Genomic DNA, 16,285 nt, shown 5'->3' with positions numbered 1-16,285 from the left:
GACATTAGCTGGTAACTTCTTGGCAAGTGCTGAGAAGACGGAAGATATCTATGCGTGCTGCATTCACAACGCATCTCATTTATATAGGTGCTCTGGGACAGATTAAAGAAAACTTCTACAAAAAGTCAGTGACGTTATTGAGCTTGCTCATACTAAAAAAATACTTTGAGGAGTCCTATATAAGGGAATTAAATTTGCTGCAATTTAAACAAGTATCCATCTTCATGGTGTAAAACAGATTCACAACAGTTATTTCTTTTTTAACTACCCTTCCAGAGACTTAAGAATCCAAGCACATGGCAAAATAAGAGCGTATAGTAAAATTGGAGTGGCCGTTGAATATTTTTTATGGCAACATATGCACTGTGGAATACGACTGTCAGATACTATGGCCAGAGTGACATGAAACATGTGCTTGATACTACAAACTGCAACACTACAGATTACATTATTCTATTTTCATCTGCCTTTGGTTTTTAAAGGGTCAAAATAATCTAGTACAATTTTTCAGAGAGTTGTCTTTTTTTAAACATACATTTAATTACTAACTGTTCTACAGATTTCATCCTCTACCACTTAAACCTATCAGACAACTTACCCATAATAAACTTAAAATAAGATACACAAACTGCACCATTTATTGTGTTGAAGAAATCAAGCAAATTAACTACCATGAATACAACACCTAGTCCTGCATTATCTTTCACTGCCTCTCCTACTATATGAGAGGGGAGTAAGTGTGGTTCCTATGGTTATTAAAGCTCCATCCTTTCAATTTCCTGAAGGTTTTTACTGCAGAAACAATGCTTAAAAGCTAATGCAATATCGACTCATCTTTACGTCACAAAAACTAAGTTAAATGTTCTTTGCAATGGTCTGTTATATAGGGTTTGCAAGGATTTTTTGGGGGGAGGGTACAGTTGGGTAAAATGTTTGTGGGTAAAGCTGCTGCAGTACAGGAGGGGCACAGGGGAAGCCATTATGCGTATCAGGAAAATGCTTGGAAAAAACATCAAGTCACTTCTGGGGTTCCTTTTACCAGTGCAATATAAGGATCTGAACTTTGGTTTTCATCCCCACGTTGCATCACAACTGAAGAGTAAGGTCCAAATTTGTTTACTTCTCTACAGAAGCAACAGAGACCATCCAGTGGATCTTAAAAGTGCTTCTAAATGCTTCCTCTTAGAAAACCTTCTTAGATAAAGGACAGGCCAACTCTTCAGTGTCTGTCCCTGAATCCTGGTAATCACCCCATTACCACAAGAGTGAACACCTCAGCGCACCCCTTGAATCTGGGTCATTCGCAGTGCAGCCATTTGCCAAAAATAACAGGACAGTGTACAAACAAGAGCACGGGTGAAAAGCTGAAAGAGAGCGAGGAGCAGATGGGATGGTGGGAAGGGAAGCAACACATCATGACTAACAGTTACCGGCTATTTTATCTATCTGCAGCTAGGCACACTGAAAATGGAGGACAGGGTGTGACTGAGCAGCTGGGGGAGCAGATGGGATGGAGGAAAGGCTGAAAATTGTGACAAAAGCTCTGCCAAACAGAATGTCAATTTAGTTAATTTTTAAAGTGAGCAGTAGAAATGAAGATGGGTTGGGTCCAAGTAAATGGGCAACTTCTAAAAATGTTTGTTAATACATATTGTCAATGGGTAACAGTGACAAAAGTGTGTTTGGGAGACTGCAGAAAGAAAGGGAGGGACTACATGTGCTCATTAACATTGGTAGAAGTTAGGCTTGAAGAGTAGCAGGAGCAAGGGAAAGGCAGCTGATGAGAGGCTGACATGTCAGTACACCACCTACTCCTACACTCTGAGGGACAGATGTTGACTAGGATAAGAGTAGAGACTGTACCACAGAACAGAAGAGCAACAAAAATAAAGAATTCTGGTTGAATACACATGCAAAATATCCATTTATGAAACAATCCAAAAGAAACAGTGGAATCCCCAGAGCTATAATAGTAACAAGACAAGGAACAGGCCTGCAAGCGGAAAGTGAACAAGATGTGCTACCAGATCTTATCCATCAACAACTGCCACACCAAATGGAAGAATAAATTTAATTTCCCATCAACATATACTGTACCCTTCAATAATCATAGTAATCATTTGTGTTTGCTCTGTTCTTCAACTAGCTCTAACCTGAAGCAGTCCCCTTTTACTTTACCTTGCTTTATTTTTCAGGCATTTTACTTTGCTTGCAGTTGCCCTCTCCCTTCTCCCCAAGCTGAACTGTGGCCTGAGGTTATCTCCTGTTTCTTTTTAAGGTATATACTTTCCTTCCAAAGCAAAGGTAAAAATTAGCTCCCAGAAGGTTTGCACATGAAGGCGGAAACTGACAACATTTTTCCAAGAGACAGGATGATGCAAATGACCTGTAATTCCCTACATCACTCCTATAAAAAGAGGACCACAAAATAAAAATCAAGCAGCTGTCAGCTAAGATCTATTTTCACAAGCAGAACTTGTTTCTGAATTTAGGAATATATGCTATATATAGTATTTGAGAAGATACTCATCTTCTCTATTGATGTCTTACTAAACATTCACTCAACAAAACGCTGTCTTGCACTAGCTCCAGTGCATTTTTAGATTTTCCAAAAGATCTACATTTATAGCATCTCTCAGCAAACAGCCAACCCCCCACTTCTGTGTGAAGAAAGCCTCCTACCGGCTCGTATGTATGCACTACACTTACAGATGCATATGTGAAGTTTGACATACACAGCAGTAAACTTCTGTACTTGCTCCTACACCCTCAGAGAACCTGCCTGATCATTTTTTTAAGAGTGGCAGCTTGTGAAAAGTGTGAAATGAACAGCATTGCGATGCACCATCCTCTTTTCTGTTTTATGTTTAAAGCAGGGAATTTAACCAAGTAATGGCAGTATACATACTCCTATAAACATGTCTCAGCTCTCACCAAGGAGGACAAGTTGAGAAAGCCATGCGCTCTCCTCTGTACCCAGGCCCCTGACATCCTTATTTTTGTTCTTCTGATTCCCATTCTGCCCATTCTAGTTCTCTCAGTTCCCGCATCCACATTTTAACGTTTTTACCTTTTAAATTGTAGTCAGGTTGGTGGGGGGGGAAATAAATCTAACTTCACCAATCATTAGTGCTGCATTTTGGTCCTGCCCTTATGGCCTTCCCACACTACCACTGTGAAACTGTTAACAAATAAATAATATACAATAACAATCCCCATGGAGACATCTGATAAACACTCTCTGCAAATACAAACCTCGCTTTCCCTATGGCAAATTTCTACAGCTCAAGGCACAGAGGAAAGACAAGAGTGCAACTGCTCCTCAGTACTTTAACTTGTATTTCAGTAACTGCTCACATCTATTGCCTGGACTAATTTTTGAGGGGAACAACAGAGGGAGGCTGTATTCATGTGACAATAACAAAGCAGCACATGACCAGCATCACTCTGCCTTGTTTTCACCCTGTAGCATGATTTACTTGCTTTTCAAACTGCATTACGGCCTGAGCACCAGAAAACTGCCTGATGTCTCCAAAGCAGAAGAGGAAGTAAATAATGCTGGTAGGTGGGAGAAACATTTTTTTGTTATGACAACTGAGCAACCACAAGGGGCTTCCCAGCTGACACTGCAGTCTGAAGCAGGGCAGCAATCATCAGGTTAAAGACAGATGGAAAATCACAACAGTTTCTCCACTGCTGACATCAAAATTAATATTTCTTGCACAGATTTGACGAAAAAAAGGATGCTTGTACTCAAAAGGTAGGTGTCGTGGTTTAGCCCCAGCCGGCAACTAAGCACCACACAGCCGCTCGCTCACTCTCCCTCCCACAGTGGGACGGGGGAGAGAATTAGGAAAAACCTCGTGGGTTGAGATAAACACGGTTTAATAGGACAGAAAGAAAGAAGGGAACAATAATGATAATACCAACAAAGGAATGTACAAGAACAAGTGAGGCCCAATACAGCAATTGCTCACCACCCCGTGATCGACAGCCTGTCCCCGAGCAGCGATTTCCGCCCCCCGGCCAACTCCAGTTTATGTACTGGGCATGACGTCGGATGGTAGGGAATATCTCTTTGGCCAGTCTGGGTCAGCTGTCCCGGCTGTGTCCCCTCCCAGCTCCCCGTGCACCCCCAGCCTCCCGTGCACCCCCAGCCTGCTCGCTGGCAGGCCAGCACAAGAAGCTGGACTGTCCTTGACGGCTCAGCAACAACCCAAAACATCAGCACATTATCAACAGTTCCTCATCCCAAATCCAAAACACAGTCTCACACTGGCTTCTGTGAGGAAAACCAGCTCTATCCTGGCTGAAACCAGGACAGTATCCACCCCTTATTCCATACCATTTACGTCATGCCCAGGTCCTATACTTTTCAATACATTCCAATTATTCATTATTACTCTTCCTGTCCTTTAATATATACACACAGATATCACTCTCTTAGTCCATGGGCCATCACTTAAAATGTCTATGGAGTTCAGTCAGTCCATGACTCTGGGCTTCATCCATCATAGCAGTCTCGATCACAAGGACTTGGGTCCCCCGAGAGCGCCGCCGGGGGGGCCCGGCGCGCCGGGGGGCCGCTACCGGCCTCACACCGTCCGCGGGCTGCAGCCACCCCCATAGAGCATTTGCTACCATCCATGAGTCAGTATAAAGATAGAGTACTGGCCATTTTTCTCGTTCAGCAATATCTAAAGCCAGCTGGATGGCTTTCACCTCCGCAAACTGACTTGATTCACCTTGTCCTTCAGCCACTTCTGCAACTCGTCGTATAGGGCTCCATACAGCAGCTTTCCACCTTCGATGTTTGCCTACAATACGACAGGACCCATCAGTGAACAGGGCATATTGCCTTTCGTTCTCTGGCAGTTCATTATATGGTGGAGCCTCTTCAGCACGCGCCACCTCCTCTTCCGGTGATATTCCAAAATCTTTGCCTTCTGGCCAGTCCATGATCACTTCCAAGATTCCCGGGCGATTAAGATTTCCTATTCGAGCCCGCTGTGTAATAAGCGCGACCCACTTACTCCACGTAGCATCAGTCGCATGATGCGTAGAGGGGACCCTCCCTTTGAACATCCAGCCCAGCACCGGCAGTCGGGGTGCCAGGAGGAGCTGTGCTTCAGTACCAACCACTTCTGAGGCAGCTCGAACTCCTTCATATGCCGCCAATATCTCCTTTTCAGTTGGAGTATAGCGGGACTCAGATCCCCTATATCCTCGACTCCAAAACCCTAGAGGTCGACCTCGAGTCTCTCCTGGTGCCTTCTGCCAGAGACTCCAGGTAGGGCCATTCTCCCCGGCTGCCGTGTAGAGCACATTTTTAACATCTTGTCCTGCCCGTACTGGCCCGAGGGCTACGGCATGAACTATCTCCTGTTTGATTTGTTCGAAGGCTTGTCGTTGCTCAGGGCCCCATTTAAAATCGTTCTTCTTCCGGGTCACTTGATAAAGAGGGCTTACAATCAGACTGTAATTTGGAATATGCATTCTCCAGAAACCCACAACACCCAGAAATGCTTGTGTTTCTTTTTTGCTAGTTGGTGGAGACATAGCTGTTATTTTGTTGATCACATCCGTTGGGATCTGTCGACATCCATCTTGCCATTTTATTCCTAAAAACTGGATCTCTTGTGCAGGTCCCTTGACTTTACTTTGCTTTATAGCAAAACCAGCTTTCAGAAGGACTTGAATTATTTTCTTCCCTTTCTCGAAAACTTCTTCTGCTGTGTTGCCCCATACGATGATGTCAATGTATTGCAGATGCTCTGGAGCTTCACCCTGTTCCAGTGCAGTTTGTATCAGCCCATGGCAAATGGTAGGGCTGTGTTTCCACCCCTGGGGAAGTCGATTCCAGGTGTATTGGACACCTCTCCAAGTGAAAGCAAACTGTGGCCTGCACTCTGCCGCCAAAGGGATCGAGAAAAACGCGTTAGCAATATCAATGGTGGCGTACCACTTGGCTGCCTTTGACTCCAGTTCATATTGAAGTTGTAGCATGTCCGGCACAGCAGCGCTCAGTGGCGGCGTGACTTCATTCAGGCCACGATAGTCTACTGTCAGTCTCCACTCTCCATTAGACTTTCGCACTGGCCATATGGGGCTGTTGAAGGGTGAGTGAGTCTTGCTGATCACTCCTTGGCTCTCCAGCCGACGAATCAGCTCATGGATGGGGATCAGGGAGTCTCTGTTGGTGCGATATTGCCGCCGGTGCACTGTTGTGGTAGCGATCGGCACATGTTGTTCTTTGACCCTGAGCAACCCCACCACAGAAGGGTCCTCTGAGAGACCAGGCAAGGTGGACAGCTGTTTAATTTCTTCCGTCTCCAAGGCAGCTATACCAAAAGCCCACCGGTACCCTTTTGGGTCCTTGAAATACCCTCTGCTGAGGTAGTCTATGCCCAGGATGCACGGAGCCTCCGGGCCAGTCACAATGGGGTGCTTCTGCCACTCATTCCCAGTTAGGCTCACTTCAGCCTCCAGTACAGTCAGCTGTTGGGATCCCCCTGTCACTCCAGAAATACAGATGGGTTCTGCCCCTATATGGCTTGATGGCATCAGGGTACATTGTGCACCGGTGTCCACTAAAGCCTTATATTCCTGTGGGTCTGACGTGCCAGGCCATCTAATCCACACAGTCCAATAAACTCGGTTGTCCCTCTCCTCCGCCTGGCTGGAGGCAGGGCCCCTCTAATCCTGCTCATAGTACTCGTTACCCACTTCTTGTAAATAGGAATCAGAAGTCCCTTCAAGAGGATCAGAGGTGAGATCAGCTCTTCTATTCTTTCTGGGAAGCTGCCCACTGGAAAGTGGAGCGACGATTTTCCTCGAGGAACCTGAACCCCCTTTTGTAATTGTTTTTCCTTGCAGCTCGCGTATTCGTGCCTCTAGGGTCGAGGTAGGTTTTCCATCCCACCTCCTCATGTCCTCTCCGTAGTCACGCAATTGAAACCACAGGGTGGCTCGTGGTGTGTATCCTCTATATCTTCTCTCTTGAACAGAAGAGCGCTTACTCCTAATGGCTGAGACACTGGTCCGTATGGGTGGAGGGTAGGGCATATCCTCTTTGAATTGCCGGAACTCTCGGGACAGTTTCTCTATAGCAGAGACGCAGGCCCGTAGGGAGGAAGAGAGACTTTCTTCGTATTGCCGGAGTTGGCCAGCCAATTCATCCACCGTTGGTCTCTCTCCGTCCTTCCAGGCCATTACTGCTAATGAGTTGGCATATGATGATGGTGCACTCCGTACAAACTTCCGCCACAATTCAGCAGCCCAGATGGGCTTGCCTCTGCGTTGCCAGTTGCTCTGCTTCCATTGCTGCATTTCCTCCATAAAAAACCTTTCAGAGGCAGAAGTATAATTGCTAATCGTCTCCACAAGACTGTAGCCAAAATACAGTAACGGCTTTAGTACAGAGCTCAGATGATACCACATTAAGCTCAAGGTCAGTGCTCTAAAAACAAAATTCACAGGCGAGACATTACTAATCATTGCAGAGTACAGCAGCCCGCAGAAACCAACACCGATCCTTAACATGTACAGCAAAGACGAGAGCATGATGCAAATCAAACTGATATTGTGACCTGCAACCGTTATTATCTCAAGCCTCGGGCCCCACGTTGGGCGCCAAAAAAGGACTGTCGTGGTTTAGCCCCAGCCGGCAACTAAGCACCACACAGCCGCTCGCTCACTCTCCCTCCCACAGTGGGACGGGGGAGAGAATTAGGAAAAACCTCGTGGGTTGAGATAAACACGGTTTAATAGGACAGAAAGAAAGAAGGGAACAATAATGATAATACCAACAAAGGAATGTACAAGAACAAGTGAGGCCCAATACAGAAATTGCTCACCACCCCGTGATCGACAGCCCGTCCCCGAGCAGCGATTTCCGCCCCCCCGGCCAACTCCAGTTTATGTACTGGGCATGACATCGTATGGTAGGGAATATCTCTTTGGCCAGTCTGGGTCAGCTGTCCCGGCTGTGTCCCCTCCCAGCTCCCCGTGCACCCCCAGCCTGCTCGCTGGCAGGCCAGCACGAGAAGCTGGACTGTCCTTGACGGCTCAGCAACAACCCAAAACATCAGCACATTATCAACAGTTCCTCATCCCAAATCCAAAACACAGTCTCACACTAGCTTCTGTGAGGAAAACCAGCTCTATCCTGGCTGAAACCAGGACAGTAGGAAATGATACAATGTTATCTCCCAAATCTTACTGCAGTCACTTTTGTCATTGACTGTATAAAAGCCTGTATCATCCCCCATATGCTTGTCCCTCACACAAAACAGCACCTACTAGATTTTCAGTCTTTGTTACTAAGTCTGAGGCAAGAAGTTCCCTCAGTAAAGAAAACCAGAGTCAGTGTGCAAGTGTGTGTCTGTGTATTTTTAGCAGGGCTCTCAAAATGTTTTGGGATCTGCTTCCATGAAGACAAATGAAACCTTACAACAAGAGGGTGGAGGAGAGGGAAAAAAGATAAAATCAAGCAGAAGCAGAAATGTGGCAAGAATTACTTGACTCAGAATTACTGCTGGCAAAGCTAAAAGTCAGTGGAAAACAACTAAGATGCATCAGCCAGCCCATATTCACCTTTGGCAGTCATTCAGCACCTCAGTACAACACAGCACCTCGATAACTCAGCTTGCTGCTTCTAGGTACCATACACAAAGACCAGTTGTCACAAGTCTGCCCTGGCTGATGTTCACATCTAGGGAAAGGAATTTCCATTGATTTCGAGTCACAGTACATCTACTTTGGATAGTAGAGATTTCTGGTTAGAGTAATGATATGACTGAACTCAAGGCTGGGGCGGGAGGCAAGCCCCATCCGCTGGTCTGGGTTTTGACATTATGGGTGATACTTGTACCTCAAAAAACAATTCTGCACTCTTAGAGAGTAAGAGTCTGATTAAGGGACTTTGTTCAACTACCTCACCTTACATTCTTATAGATTCTCAGAGAACGAAGTGACAAATCCAACAGAAATTCTGCAGGAAGCACATAAAAAGGTTATGAAGAAAGTATCATTGGCGATGCTTGACAATTGAATTCACTTAACTGAATCACCATGTTGCAATAAAAATATGTATGAATTACACAAAACTATTAGTAAAAAAGAAAAAGCCAGACAGGCTTAACATTAGTAAACCAGTGATATAACTACTCTTTCCACCAAATGAAGCAAAATAAAGATCAAAGCCTAGTGTGTGCTGAGGAAAAGCTGAGAAGGGTCTTAATTTATTACAGAGATCTTATTAAAGATCTAATCTTGCAAGGTGGTCAACAAATATAATTCCCTTGAACAAGTTCCTAATGTTTGGTCAGATCTTGCCTCAGTCAGCTGCAGAAGGAAGATTTACAGTTATCTCATGGCAGTTTAAAGTGAGTTATACTTGCAAAAAGAAATTCTGTCATTAAAGAAGATAGTTATAAATTTGTTCAATGTATATATGACATGGTTGTGAAAGTCACAGGAATCTTTATCTTGGCTCAGGTGAATTTGCGCCCTAATATAGAGCTGAGTAATTACTGCAGCGGAACCCAATTAGTTTCTTTGTCCAACTGATTTCAAATGTGGAGGCTTGGCCTACTAACCCATACTGCTTATGTATGCTTGCAAGGGGGAGGTTCCAAGTAGTCGAGTTCCTCCTCTTCCACTTCTTTCCTTGCCTTTTGTCTCTTACCTTGTACTGCTCTGGGTGCTTTTCAGGTTCCTCTCCATGAGACAAGTCATCTAGCAGTAGAATAACCAGAGGAACTAAAGCTTTCTGCTGGGGTAAAGAGCTAGGTCAGCTCAGCAAAGATTCCAGCAGGAAGGCATGCAGAGGAGGGGGTGGTGAGACTGCAAGGAAAGGAGGAAAGGCAAATTAAGCCTTTCCCCCTTCAACAGAAGTAAGCTGTTAGATCAGCTTAAATCCCCATCAAACCACAGCCCAGACGTCAGGCCGACCAGTCAATACCTTCCCATGCTCCACACCAGCTGCCTGCAGGATCACTGCCTAATGCATAACTTATTATGATTAGCTGTAGAAATTTTAATGTACCTAGCAGAAGAAACAGGGCTAACAAAATTAAACGGAGGAAAAAAAAACGGACTAAAACCCCTCACCACACCCAACTTTTTGAAAGACGTCTAAAATTCTGTTCTCTGTGATGCTCAGGATGCCAATTGTCATCAGCCATATCTCTGGAACCCAAAATAATAGTGATATTTTAACTATAGAGACAAATGTATGGAGTTCATTCTTTGGGGGGGGGGGGGGGGGGGGGGGGTTGGGATCTAACACACTAACCAAATCTAATCTAACACGCTAACCAAAAATATGGACATCATACATAATATTTCCCCTTTTGCAAAGCGGCGTTGGGAAGGCAATTACAGTGTACTGAAATGGACTTAATTAGTGCACCTTGTTACAGCCATAAATGAATATGTAGAGATCAAAGAATTTTATACTTTAAAAAAACAGAACACTTTACAAGCATAGTATAAATTACTTTAAAATAAGCCATACTTAAAATTAGTTGGTTTCTCAAATTGAATTGTTTATGATATATTTAGTTTCTTACTAAAGAAAGCTAGAAATAAGATCTTGAACTAGAAATTCACGATAGCATGATTTTTAGAAGAGAGATCTTTATGTCTCAATTTAAAAAATTCTTGCTAGACTGAATGACATGTTTTCACTCTACAAAAGAACTAAGATGATAAATGTTGCTTTTTTAATTGAGATTAAAACATTGATTTTAACAAATCTGCCAACTTCACCTCATTTGCTACATCTTCTTTTGGATGACTTCCAAATATTTCTTTTTTAAAAATCCATTGATTTAAACATGTCGTCAGCTATTGTAAGGTTTAAATAACTTTAAATCTGTTTTTATACAGAGATCTAATTTCTTTTACAGATCTATATCTTGTTTTGCTTAAGGAACAAGGAGAAGGAAAAAATTTAAATCACTGGGAGAATGATAGCCATTAGCATTGTCTTTCAGAAATCTGACACATTATTTATTAAAAGTCAATACAAATTCTGTCACTGATTTTGAACAAGTTGCTACTTGAGTCTCTGTTCATCTGTAAGAAATCAATATAGAATCAGTGAAAAAAAGCACTACTTTGCTGAGTAAGGGTCTAAATAATGCCCAAAAAAGTAAAAAAAAACCTGATAAAAATACAATGAAACTTCTCCAGTTTAATATAAAATTCCCAGATATGCCCTAGATTATGATGCATAGCATTTATTGTTGTTTTATATACAATGTTTTAATGAGAAGACAGTATTACTTAATTCAGATCTAATTTACTGATATCTAACAAGTTATCTCTAGGGGGAAAAATAACTTCTCACAACACAATTCACTAAATCATGAAAGTTCAGAGCAGTATAAGCTGAAAAGTACACAAGAAGGAGCATCAGCTCTTTCAGAGCTGAAATCAGGAAGCCAGGCACTGGTTTGCAACCAGTACAAATTAGAAGTTTCAGATCCAATTTTTTGGGCCAGGAAATTTACTGTTTTCAGTAAATACTGATTTATATGCTGATTTTATTTCTCACAAATAATGCCCATGCTTCTTTCTTCATTCTAGTTCAATATGCCTGAGATGACATTTAAAACCTGTTAGACTGCTACAAAAGTGTTATTTACGCATATTGCACTAGGTTTCAAGTGCTGAGATTTAAACTACCATAAAATCTGTATAAATATAGGGTCCGATTCTTTTTATGTATATTCTTAGTCAGCACAGGATTCAGTGAAGGACGAGACTCAAATGTGCTTTATTTAGATTTCTAAATCTTTCTTTTGCCAGAGAATTGAGACAATATATAATGGAGAAAAAAGGGAAGCGGTTTTAATACAACTCTTGTTATTCTTTGTGATTGATTCAATTTTAAAAACAGAGCAGAATGAAAATTCAACTTATTCTTCAAGATTTTTTTTTAATATTTTACTAATTAAACACCTCCTTCTCAACTGAACTATGTAACTCAACTTTGACAACAATATATGAGGAGGTTTTTTTAAATAGAATTAGTTAAAAAAAGCATAAACCTGTGCTTCGTATTTTTTTCAGAAACTCATCTGCTATTCCAGGGACAAAAATAAACTTTCCTTTCCTTCAAGAGCTAACACAGCAAGTGAGTGAAGCACAAGAATGTGAAAGATTTCAGCTTGTCAACAGATGAAATTTGAGTGAAAAACCCATCCCCTAGAATGGAGTTCTCAACACCACAGTGACTAGGTTTGCAGCACACCTCTCACTGAGACAGGATTATGGGAACGCTTCCAAAAGCCAGACTACAAGGGGAAAAAGGAAATTTATACAGGGCATTAGGGAATTTGCAGTTCATTTTAAATGTAAGTGATACTTCTTGGAGAATGTCACATCACTCCATCCCTTGATAAGTGAGGGCCAAAGTCGAACTACTCATCTGCTCCCCAGTCTCAGCGTTCAAGAAGAAAATGGGAGTTTGTTAGAAGAGTGAGGAGAGAGCAATGAGCGATAGTTTGCAGAGACTGTAGCTCATGTTGTAGAGAAACCTCCAAGGCACGTAAGGCAAAGCATGACTCAGCCATAACCAAATGCAGCAAGATCTGCCTAATGCACTAATTCAGATGCCAAAACTATTCTATTAAAAATGTTGGCTTCAGAGATATTTCAGGGAAAGATGTGAAAGTGTCTTCTAAGGAAGGTCTACAGCCGTATTTCTAAACAGAAATGGAAAACAAAGGACACATGGAAGACAGTGGATAGGCCTTTAAAAACACTGGATGAAAACAAAGGGGAAGAAAAGGGTAAAATATAACCCCACCTTCATAATGCCATGTCTTTATCATTTGTATATTTAAACACTTAATTCCTTAAGAGTTATTTAGAAATTTCTAATACAGTGACATCAAATACAAAAAGCCCCTACAATTCTATTTCCTTATACAGACGGATGCCTAAAAAACTACGTTGTCTTCCAGTCCAGACACAACCGTATGCAGCCGGTCAGATGGTGAAGCTGTTTCATCCTAGAAGAAGGATTAATAGATCTGATAAACTCATTCTCTAGAAAGGAAAAAAGCTGCTTCCAGACCGTTACTGAATTCAGTGATGGACAGTTGGATGATATAAGGTAGCACTCGCTGTTATCAGCTACTAAATTACTTAGGTGTATCAGTTGCCACACCTGGGATGCCACAACAGTGAAAAGCGAGATGGGTGGGATGGAGAACAAGCATAATCACTTGAGCATCAGGACCTCATCAAGCTGCAGAGTGAGTTACCACCACCACAACATTATATAGGAGTATGAATTCTGTGCACTTATCATTACACTAAGGAAGCAAGATATAGGAATTACTCATTCTTACAAACATTTGTTACAAGATTTGGGATTTGATAGTGAGCAAACCTGCAGACTAAAATGACCATCAAAATTAAAATAGTGCTTTTTGCATATGATCATATGTCAAAGACAATTGTGTCCTTTGGAAATGACAGCACGAAGGTCAAACGTATAAGTAAAGTGAAAATATCAGAGGTCTTCAAAAACAAAATAATGTTTTCTTTACTTGGCTCTTTAGTTGCGTAAGATTTCCTAGTGTAAGCTTGTTCCCAGATGCAAGCAGCTGTTAGGATGCATTTGTCCAGGAAACACATGGTTAGAAATATACACTCCTAATTTTAGTGAAGATGAGTATTTTAAGGCCATCCTGGGTGAAATCAGAATACAAATGTTAAAACTGGCTTCTGCTCAGCCATATACAACACGACAAGCAGTCTTACTCTAGGACTGCAGAGGAAACTTTTAAGATCATGCATATTTCAGTGTTTGCTTTGCTGATACTTTGCAAAATTCTAGTTATACGGCTTACCTCAAATACTGGAGGGTGGGCAAGGGAATTTCAACTCTTTCATCTGTCAGGCACAACTTTTAATCTAGATTAAACCAAACTAGTAAACAGGAACTTCAGATGAGCATGGAGCCAAGAAACAAGAACATGAAACGAAGAGAGATTCAACTTACAATTAAATCTTGAATAAGTGAAATAGAAAGTATCCTCTTGATGCCGTTTTCCACAATTACTCCAAGCCAATTAAGTGCACCCCAGTACCACAGATAACTCTGTCCTCCATGCCAATAGCTTACAAAGGCAAAAGTGAGGGCTGTGGAAAAGAGAGTTCCCAGCAGACTGGACTGAGATCCTCCCATCGGAACATAAATATACCTGTAGGTGAAATGACAGATGAGCAACGTTATTAGAGATTTCACAGAAGTCTCAGAAAAACATCCACTACAGAACAAATTTGTTATTTTGTGGCATTAAAAAAAGGATTTGGATAACTATCTGACATTCTCTATTTACAGAGATTGCCCTAGTTTCTGCAAAGCTGTAGATCACTTAATGAAATATGTGCATACACCATTTGGCAAAAAGACAATTTTGTGGTCACAGGAACTCTGCATTAGGCAAATGTATAGCATAAACTTTACCTTCAAAATTGCAAAAGAAAATGTTCAGGTTTTTTAAACTGCAGCAGTTGTACATCAACTTATATACACAGAAATTACATGTAATCTTCATGTGAATTTAAACTACAAGAATTAACAAAAAAATGAAAACATTATATAAAGTCATATATAGTCATAACCCATAGAATGTTTTCCATTTGTCAGAAATGCAGACACATGCAAACATGTTTTATTTTTAAAAGCTTGTTATTGCTTTCTTTTTAACTCTGTCATTAAAAATGATAAGAACTGAAAATATTTCCTAACTGATTCTCATATTATACTCTCAGGATCATATCTGCCTAACGACCTTCAGAGCACATGTACCAAAAAACCCCGAAACCTACACCCTGCATGCAATTATATTCTGCATTTAAACTGAATCCAAGAGTCAGAACCTTAGTCTTTAATTGATGCTTTTAAGTGTCCAGAAAGCAGTGCTCATTCGGTAAAAATACCAGAAGCAACAGGATTCTGAAAGCTGACACTGTTTTCTGGGTCACTTCACTTCCTGCCTGCCTGCCTAGAGAGCTACATCCACTCCTGCCATTTTCAGAGAAGGCATGGCCGCCGGCCAGCCTTCATCTGAAAAAAGTCGCATATTTCTGTCAACAGTTTGAAGAAGCTCATCAGGCAACAGAGTCACCATCCAGCTCATGGGTACCGGCGAGGAGACGCGGTACATGAGAACGCCGGTGACAGTTCTCTTCAGCTGTCATTCCTTCAGCATGATGCACCGTACTCATAGTTGAGACTACTCCTACTTGCTAAGATAATTAAAGGAAATTTTTCGCAGTGAAATTTTTATCTCTGGTTATTAGTTTTTACATTCAGAGATAAATACTAGCTTAAAAATTTTAAAGGGAAATTAACATAGTGCTTTATTCCTAATCTTAAGAAGTAAGAAAATACAGTAACAGGGTAAAATAAAGTGATAAGAGTAATTAAAAGGTAAACAGAAAAGTCATTAAAAAAAACCAACTGTCAAATGCTCCAAATTCTCTCTAAGCATGACATCAATACACCTTTTCACTTCAACCTGCTCCAGGGAACATTTGATTACATTCATAGTGATTTTCAGTATGTGTGCTTTTTAGTAACCATGCAAAAATAACTAGAAATTAAGATTAATAGTTTTTATTTATGTTGTGTTTTTCTTCTCTCTCCATTTCCTACGTTTTTCTCAGGTCTAGTCTTTTCTCATCACATATGTAAAGAGACAGCGTGGCAATAACAGACACTTGCAATTGCACTCGATTAGCCTCTAAAGGCAGAGAGGTACCTCTTCGGCTGTAACCAGGGGGATCCCCTGCAGGGCTCCAGCACAGAGGGTGAAGACAGCGGAGCCACAGACCCCGCTGCTTTGGAGAAATTCCTTCTACGCAAAGGACTACAGAAATGGAGGACCAAAGCAGCTCATCCCCTCTTCGCACGCTTTCCCAACACCTTCCCTCTCCCTTTTTAAAGGCCGATTGTTGTAATTTTTTAGGCCAGGCCCATTGTCATCACCAGTTCCCCCGCGCAGGCTGGCTGGAGGAGGGCTGGCAGCCCCGCTCGGCAGCTGAGAAACCACAACCCTGGGCGCAGCACCTCCCTGGCTACTACAATTTTATTTCTTCCATATGTGCATGCTTCCCAACTTTCTTCCTTCTTACCAATACCACCGTCTACCATCCATTTATCCTACAGCCCTTCTGTACTACGGTTAGAAACTCAGGGTTTACACAAATGGAGAGGTTGCTCAGTAGAGCACACTGATCTGCTGCGCCATATGCA

At 42.0% G+C, this 16,285-nt stretch overlaps 1 protein-coding gene across 1 annotated transcript in view; it reads right to left on the bottom strand.

The window, feature by feature from the left end:
• HHAT (hedgehog acyltransferase) overlaps positions 1-16,285 on the bottom strand; it is a gene marked incomplete at both ends in the record, with an annotated part of 161,920 nt that overhangs the window by 69,758 nt on the left and 75,877 nt on the right. The window contains one exon of the mRNA XM_081997736.1: positions 14,024-14,225. Coding sequence (XP_081853862.1) covers positions 14,024-14,225 — 202 coding nt within the window. The remainder of the gene's footprint in view (positions 1-14,023; positions 14,226-16,285) is intronic.

This window comes from Phaethon aethereus (genome assembly GCF_964289735.1).
Source record: "Phaethon aethereus genome assembly, chromosome: 3".
Lineage (NCBI taxonomy): Eukaryota > Metazoa > Chordata > Aves > Phaethontiformes > Phaethontidae > Phaethon > Phaethon aethereus.
Note: the sequence above shows the minus strand (reverse complement) of the source record. Positions and strands in the feature narration are given on the sequence as shown.